The sequence below is a fragment of the Cucumis melo genome, chromosome 12 (genome assembly GCF_025177605.1).
Source record: "Cucumis melo cultivar AY chromosome 12, USDA_Cmelo_AY_1.0, whole genome shotgun sequence".
NCBI classification, from domain to species: domain Eukaryota; kingdom Viridiplantae; phylum Streptophyta; class Magnoliopsida; order Cucurbitales; family Cucurbitaceae; genus Cucumis; species Cucumis melo.
The window spans coordinates 25,298,561-25,306,302 of record NC_066868.1 but is presented as its reverse complement, the minus strand read 5'-3'; the positions used below and the strand labels follow the sequence as shown (position 1 = coordinate 25,306,302).

The window sequence follows — 7,742 nt, the reverse complement described above, 5'->3', positions numbered from 1 at the left end:
TTTACCATATGGTTTGTATCAATCTCAAGTAGAAGAGTTGCATTCGTTAAGAAATTTTAAAAACAAAAATAAGTTTTTGAGAGCTATTTTTTTTAGTTCACAAATTTTGGCTTTGCTTTTGAAAACATAGGTAAAAAGTAGAGATCAAAGCAAATAAAATAAAATTAATAAAATAAAAATTAGATGTGAGTTGACAGCATTTACAAGAAACAATAAAAACAAGAAACAAGAAACAGTTACCAAACACATTTTCTGTTTCTATTTCTTTTTTAAAAAAAACAAGAAACAGAAATAGTTATCAAACACGTTCCTATTTCTTGTTCTGAAAAAAGAAAAAATAGGGAACAAGAAACAGAAATGTTACAAAACGGACCTTTAGCTTCTCTCTCTAGTCAAAAGAAAAATAATTAGCCTTAAAGACTTTTTATATATATATATATGTCCAATAGATTTGCAAATTCTGCAAAAACATATTGTGTGAAAACTATTGGAATTCGCAGATGGCCAATAAGCATTTTATAAATTGTTATGTCTCATTTGTATGGCTGTTATGCGTAATATTGCTCTCAACTACAACTGTTGGTGATTATACTTCAAATTATAATTGTAGCTCTGCTGAGAGGGAAGCCTTGATTTCCTTCAAACAAGGCTTATCGGATCCTTCTGCTCGTCTTTCTTCTTGGGTTGGCCATAATTGTTGTCAATGGCATGGCATTACCTGTGATCTCATTTCTGGAAACGTCATTAAAATTGATCTACACAACTCATTGGGCTCTACCATTTCTCCATCATCTCTTAGGTTTGGTGGGGATTATGAACAACCGTGGAAAGATCCCGAGGATTTTGTACAAGACTTCCAAAAGACTTCTTTGAGTGGGAAAATAAGTTCTTCTCTACTTGACCTCAAACATTTGAATTATATCGACTTAAGTCTAAATAATTTTGAAGGTGCTCCAATTCCATATTTTTTTGGGATGCTCACGAGCGTAAGGTATCTCAACCTTTCTTTTGCAAATTTTAGTGGACAAATTTCTGTTTATCTAGGAAATTTATCTAATTTGAATCATCTAGATCTTTCTACTTGGAATCTAGAGTATTTCAAATGGCCTAATTTGCATGTTGAAAACTTGCAATGGATTTCTAGTCTTTCTTCTCTTGAGTACCTTAATCTTGGAGGGGTGAATTTAAGTAATGTCCAAGCTTCAAATTGGATGGATGCAGTGAATAGACTTTCTTCTTTGTCAGAATTACGCTTAACTCAATGTGGTATTTCAAGTTTTAATACTTCAGCTGCTAATTTTTTAAATCTCACTTCACTTAGAGTCCTCGATTTATCGAGTAACTGGATAAATTCTTCTATACCTTTGTGGCTATCTAACCTTACTAGCATTTCAACGTTTGATTTGAGGTTCAATTATTTTCACAATACAATTCCTCGTGATTTTATGAAATTGAAAAATCTCCAACACCTACACTTAAGCTATAATAGTTTAAGTAATATTATTGGAGATCAATCACGGCCAAGCTTTCCACAAGATCTTTGCAAGTTACGACTTTTGCACCTTGCGGGCAATAATTTTAAGGTTAAACTTGAAGAGTTTTTGGATAGTTTCTCAAATTGTACCCGGAATAGTTTGGAATCCTTGGACTTGTCAAGCAATGGATTTGTGGGAGAAATACCAAATTCATTGGGAACATTTGAGAACCTACAAATCTTGGATCTCTCCGAAAATCAATTGTGGGGTTCACTTCCAAATTCAATAGATAATTTGTCTTTGTTAAAATATTTGGATATCTCATATAACTCTTTAAATGGAACTATACCTTCAAGTTTTGGACAACTTTCAAACTTAGTTGAGTTTAGAGATCACAATAATTCATGGAAGAATATAACTATAACAGAGGCACACTTAATAAATTTGACAAAGTTGGAAATCTTTCGAATGTCAAAATATAAACAAGAATTTGTTTTCAACATCTCATACGATTGGATTCCTCCATTCAAACTGAAGGTTCTTTATTTGAAAAATTGTCCCATTGGCCCACAGTTTCCAATTTGGCTTCGAACTCAAACTCAACTTGTTGAAATCACTCTCATCGATGTTGGGATCTCAGGCTCTATACCATACGAGTGGATTTCTAACATATCTTCTCAAGTCACTAAATTGGATTTGTCCAACAACTTGCTCAATATGAGCTTCTCCCACATATTCATCAAATCCGATCAAACTAATTTTGTTGGTGAAAGTCAAAAGCTCCTCAATGACTCAATTCCCCTCCTTTATCCAAATCTAATATACTTGAATCTACGAAACAATACACTGTGGGGCCCTATACCCTTAACTATCAATGATTCGATGCCCAACTTGTTTCGATTAGATTTGTCTAATAATTACCTTATTAATGGTACAATTCCATCATCCATTAAAACAATGAATCACCTTGGAGTACTGTTAATGTCAGACAACCAACTTTCAGGGGAGCTTTTTGATGATTGGAGTAGACTCGAATCAATGCTTGTTGTTGATTTAGCCAACAATAATCTACACGGAAAAATTCCAACCACAATAGGTCTGTCAACATCCCTCAACATATTAAAGTTAGAGAACAACAATTTGCATGGAGAAATTCCGGAATCCTTGCAGAATTGTTCACTACTCACGAGCATCGATCTTTCAGAAAATAGATTCTTAAACGGAGACCTGCCTTCATGGATAGGAGTAGCTTTGTCAAAGCTACGATTGTTGAACTTGCGGTTTAATAATTTCAGCGGAACCATTCCAAGACAATGGTGCAATCTTCATTTTCTTCGTATATTAGATTTATCAAACAATCGTCTTTTTGGAGAAGTTCCAAGTTGTTTGTATAATTGGACATCTTTTGTCCATGGCGATGAAGACTTAGGTGGATTGGGATATTATCAATATAGTACGGGATTGAGGTATTACTCGTACGAAGAAAATACAATGTTGGTTATGAAAGGTACAGAGTCTAAATACTACAATGCTATTGTTAAGCTTGTTTTGACAATAGATCTTTCAATGAATAAATTGAGTGGTGAAATTCCAAATGAGATAACAAAGCTCATTCATTTGTGTGCTCTAAACTTGTCTTGGAATGCTCTTGTGGGTACCATTCCAGAAAATATTGGGGCCATGAAGACTTTAGAAACACTGGATCTCTCCCAAAACCATCTTTCTGGAAGGATTCCCGACAGCCTAGCATCTTTAAATTTCTTGACACATTTGAATATGTCATTCAACAATTTGACTGGAAAAATACCAACGGGTAATCAGATTCAAACGCTGGAAGATCCCTCCATATATGAAGGCAATCCTTCTTTATGCGGGCCTCCTCTTAAGATCAAGTGTCCTGGTGATGAAAATTCAAATAATACCCCTATTTCAACAAGGGATGAAGAAGATGGAAAAGAAAATGACTCAGAAATGCTTCTTGGCTTCTACATCAGTGTGGCAATTGGTTTTCCAGTTGGTCTCAACATCTTGTTCTTTATCATTTTCACAAATGAAGCAAGGAGAATATTCTACTTTCGCTTTATTGATCGTGTCAACTACAACATACTCCAGACAATTGACTCTCTTACGATTGGTTTGAGGAGAATGATCATGTGGAGAAGAAGCTACTAATCAAAGGCTGCAGTTTCTTGGTTGGCTAACAAATCTCAGGTGAAAGTTTTGTTTCAAGTCTGATTATCTTAAGAAGTATATTTTTGTTTCTTTCTTTTTTGAAGTTTTAATTTAAGTTTGTGGACTGTTTTAGTTGATTATAATAAATGAATGGATGAGTTTTAATTACTCTTTTTTTGGTTGAATTATTCCATATTCATTCAAATAATGATATAGATCATGCAAAAATTGGCAATGAAATAGATTAAATAGATTCTTTTTCTATTTCTACTTGTATTTTAATGTCTACTTTTGGGTTGAACAAACCATTCATAATCAATTTGAATAGAAAAATATGAAAGAATGTGAAATTTTGTATGCTTAAAGTTGAAATTAAATTGGACAAGATTAAAAGAAAAACCACAAAAAATGAAGTATAAGAACATACCAGAGTTCCTTCTGCCACTGTCGGAACTTCCTAACAATCGGAAATTAGAGGAAGGGTGAGGAAGGGTGAAGACGAGAGAATTTAGAGAGGATCTAGCTTCAAAAAAATCCATTAATTGAGTTATCATTACCTATATGTATATATATATATATATATATATATATATATATATATATATATATATATATATATATATATATATATATATATATATGTATGTATATGCAATTTTGATCCCCTAACAAATTTAATTGGAAAAGCCAATTAAACTATCCTAAAGTTCTAATTGTTTCCAATATGATGCAATATTTTTCAATAACATTAAGTTCTAGAAATCCTAAAGTAGAATGCCTAATTTCCATGCGTTTAATTGACATTCAATAAATTCAATTCTAAGTTGGTTAAAATTGATGTGCATGCATTAGAATTACAAGCTATGCCATTAGAATTATAAGCTAATCTAACATATTGCTTCTAACCAAAGTTATAACAAAATTACATTCAAAATCAAAATTGAACCAAAGATTGTATAAAAATAAATTCAAGTTCTGATGAATTTATAGGGATAAAAGAGAGAATCTAATAAACTCGAAGCTAGAAAATGGTACCTTAGACTCTCATCCACATGTCGAACGATAAGGAGTTGTTTGATATTAAAAAGTGCATGAAAAGAATCTAGAAATCAACCTCTTGAAAACTTGTTATCGAGGAAGACGTTCTATCTAAATAGGATACTTAATGGATAATAAATACTTGATGAATCAAGGAGGCGAAGTGAGTTTAAGATCTTCACTATGAAAGAGAAGGGTGAGAGAGATAAAAAAGAGGAGAACAAAGAAGAAGAAAAAGGAGGCATAGAAGAAAAGGAATCAAGAGCACAAAAGGCACGAACCGACCACCTAAGGAATTAGAGAGTTAGGATTCTTAGGTGAGGAGGTTAATAGAGAGAAAATAGGTGGAAGTCGGCTGGATTTTTGAATGAATTTGGTTAGAGCCAAAAAGAAGGCTTTATTTTAGGGGCACGACAATGCGACGCTCAATGCTACACGCGTGAGACATCCGCTTCAAGTTCGGAGCACAACAGCACCCAAAGGCAACATCGCGACGCTTTGCCAATTATACAAAGACAGAGGCATTATGCCTTTTCGACGTCGTGGCATTCATAATGTCAACATCATTTTTTGCTCCGTGGTTTGACTCGGTTTACATATTATTATTTTAAATACTTCTGCAATACCTTAACCCTGTTTAAAATAAGACATATTATAATCAATTTGATTCACGAAAATTGTAGCTTAACTATTTTTAATAATAAAATCAAGGAGGGGTTTGATTCGGAAAATATGTATATGTTAGATGGTTAGAAACAAATAGTTAGTATAAGTGTGTCCGTGAGCGACAATAGATAGATTTAGCTTTACGTGGTTACCCTAAAAGGCCCCTTTGCCTTTGTCTTTGATGTCAAAAGGAAAAGAATGAGACTTTGCAAGGAGCAGAGTCGCGTTGAGTCTGAGAGAAATGAAGAGAATAAGGCAACAGCTTCTTACCCTACAACGTCTTCCGCTCTCACCAGAGCTCCTCCGCTTTCAAATTCCTCCCATTCTTTCTCCATTTTCTTCTTCTTCCTCCTTCATTTCCGGTTCTCCATCAGCTTCCATAGCCACCGAACCCAATACCACTCTGACCCACGACGAGCTCACAAGGATCAATCTCCTCCTTCCTCGTCTTTGTCTCTACAACCACCTTTCTACTGCTATCACTCTTCTCCATGCCACTCTCCTCACCAATCCTTCACTTCAATCTCTTTCCCTTTCAGTTCTCTCCCACTCACTTGCTTCCCAGTCCGATTTTGCCCTCACAATGTCCCTCCTCACTCGTCTTAAGCACCATCCTAATGCCCTTCTCTATTCAACCCCTATCGTCACTATGCTTATTTCCTCGTATTGTAAACGCCGGAAATCCAAGGAGGCCTTGAAGATTTTCCATTGGATGCTGAGACCGGGGTCGCCATGTAAGCCGGAAGAGAGGGTTTATAAAACCCTAATTGCTGGACTTTATAGGAAGGGTATGACATTTGATGCTTTGAAGGTTCTCAGGAATATGATTGATTCGAATTTGGTTCCGGATTGCGATTTGAGAAATTGGGTTTTTAGGTGTTTGCTGAGAGAAGCGATGATCCCCGAAGCAATGGAGTTTAATGAGACTTTTAATTTCGTTGGCGATCAGGATACCATTGACCATCTGAGAACGGTATCGGAATTGTTGAATCGTATCATCACCAATTGGATAGACTAGAGAAGATCTTCTGGTAAGCCATTTGCTCTCTGTCATTCAATTAATTTCACCATCTCTAGACTCTAATTTTGACGATATTGAGAATATAGGGGAAGATTGAGTCAAGCAATTTGTTGATCATAAGCAGATAGACCTTACAATGCATTTATAAGCTAGGTTCTTTATTGAGTTCTTAAATTTATTCCGATCTATTAAAGTGCATATAAAGTTGGGAAGCTTGGCATCAATTATCTGATTGTTAATATTGAATTCTTTTTACTTCTTTGCATTGTGTTGTATAGTTAATTATAGAGTAGTTTTGTGACATTTGCTGCCATTTCATTTCAAAAGCTAGACCACATAAAGTAATTCCACAGAAAGGATTAGCATTTAAGCTAGTTTAATAAGCTAAAAAATAAAGTACAAGCTTCTAAACCATGTAATTTTCCCTGCTTTTCTATCAGCCAAAACTAGTGCATTAGTTACTATTATGTGTTTTATAATTGCTTTCCCAACTTGCTACAACAAAATGTAATTTCTGCATTCTTCTTGCAACTTGAATTCATATAATTGAAATCTTAAAGCTTAGACAGCATGTAGCTAGAAGGAGAAGAGAAAGAAGAATAACAAAAACAGATATTATGGATTGTTTATGTTTAAATGAGCATAAATAAGACGGTTAAAGTTGATGTATTATGATAAATTTCATGGTATCAAGTATTGTCATTTTCTCTCAAAATTAATATGGTTTCACTTGTTCGGCTTCAACAAATTTTTAAGTTTACAATTGAGGGAGAATATTTCATAACGCATCAACTTACACTTTTAGATTTAGTTACTTTTTTTATATAGCTGGACGCTAATCTAAGAGTTCAAAATCTTGCAGTAACAGGTTCCTTTCTTGGAGAAGGAAGAGAAACTTGGCCGTTACCGGTGTATTCAATCCCAGCGAGAGGAAAGTCAGTGACGCAGGACCCTATAGTCTTCGCAAATCTTCAAGGTAGAAAGGCTTGAGCATCAAGTTCACATCAAATGTTACAAACTGGGATAAACAGCTTAGAAATTGAGGGTATAATGTAATATAATGGTGGTTAAATGTCCCTGCAACCCGAGTGGAGGTTTTAACTACACAATTTTTTCTCTGTTTGGTGTCATCCTTTTGGACTTGGGGTTTCAATAGAATCTTCGTACAAAGTTCTCTCTCAGATGGTGGTTGGTACAGGCACTATCTAATTCAAACTCGTAAAGACACAAGTAGGTGGGCGTTCCAACTTGAAGTTTCACTTGTTGGAGTTTAGGGAAGAAAAATATCAAAGCTTAAAATTAAGTTTTTTAAATCGTCAAAAGTTTGAATCTCCGTCCTACTCCATTTTCGTAAAACTTGACATCAATTT

The 7,742-nt window shown here is 34.6% G+C and overlaps 2 protein-coding genes across 3 annotated transcripts; both read left to right on the top strand.

Annotated features, from left to right (window-relative positions):
• Positions 1 to 271: 271 nt before the first annotated feature.
• On the top strand, positions 272 to 4,159 carry LOC103484769 (receptor-like protein EIX2). Its single transcript, XM_008442051.3, has one exon. The coding sequence runs from the start codon at positions 501 to 503 to the stop codon at positions 3,645 to 3,647; it is 3,147 nt and encodes a 1,048-aa protein (XP_008440273.3). The 5' UTR covers positions 272 to 500; the 3' UTR covers positions 3,648 to 4,159.
• A 1,335-nt stretch (positions 4,160 to 5,494) lies between these two features.
• LOC127144299 (pentatricopeptide repeat-containing protein At3g22470, mitochondrial-like) lies at positions 5,495 to 7,553 on the top strand. Of its 2 annotated transcripts, XR_007815937.1 has the most exons (3): positions 5,495 to 6,139; positions 6,228 to 6,382; positions 7,235 to 7,553. XR_007815937.1 is itself a non-coding variant. In XM_051080094.1 (2 exons), the coding sequence occupies exon 1, from the start codon at positions 5,593 to 5,595 to the stop codon at positions 6,367 to 6,369; it is 777 nt and encodes a 258-aa protein (XP_050936051.1). In that variant the 5' UTR covers positions 5,497 to 5,592; the 3' UTR covers positions 6,370 to 6,382; positions 7,235 to 7,553. The 2 variants fall into 2 exon arrangements, 1 of the variants encoding a protein (XP_050936051.1); XM_051080094.1 differs by having other exon boundaries at positions 5,497 to 6,382.
• The last annotated feature ends 189 nt before the right edge of the window (positions 7,554 to 7,742 follow it).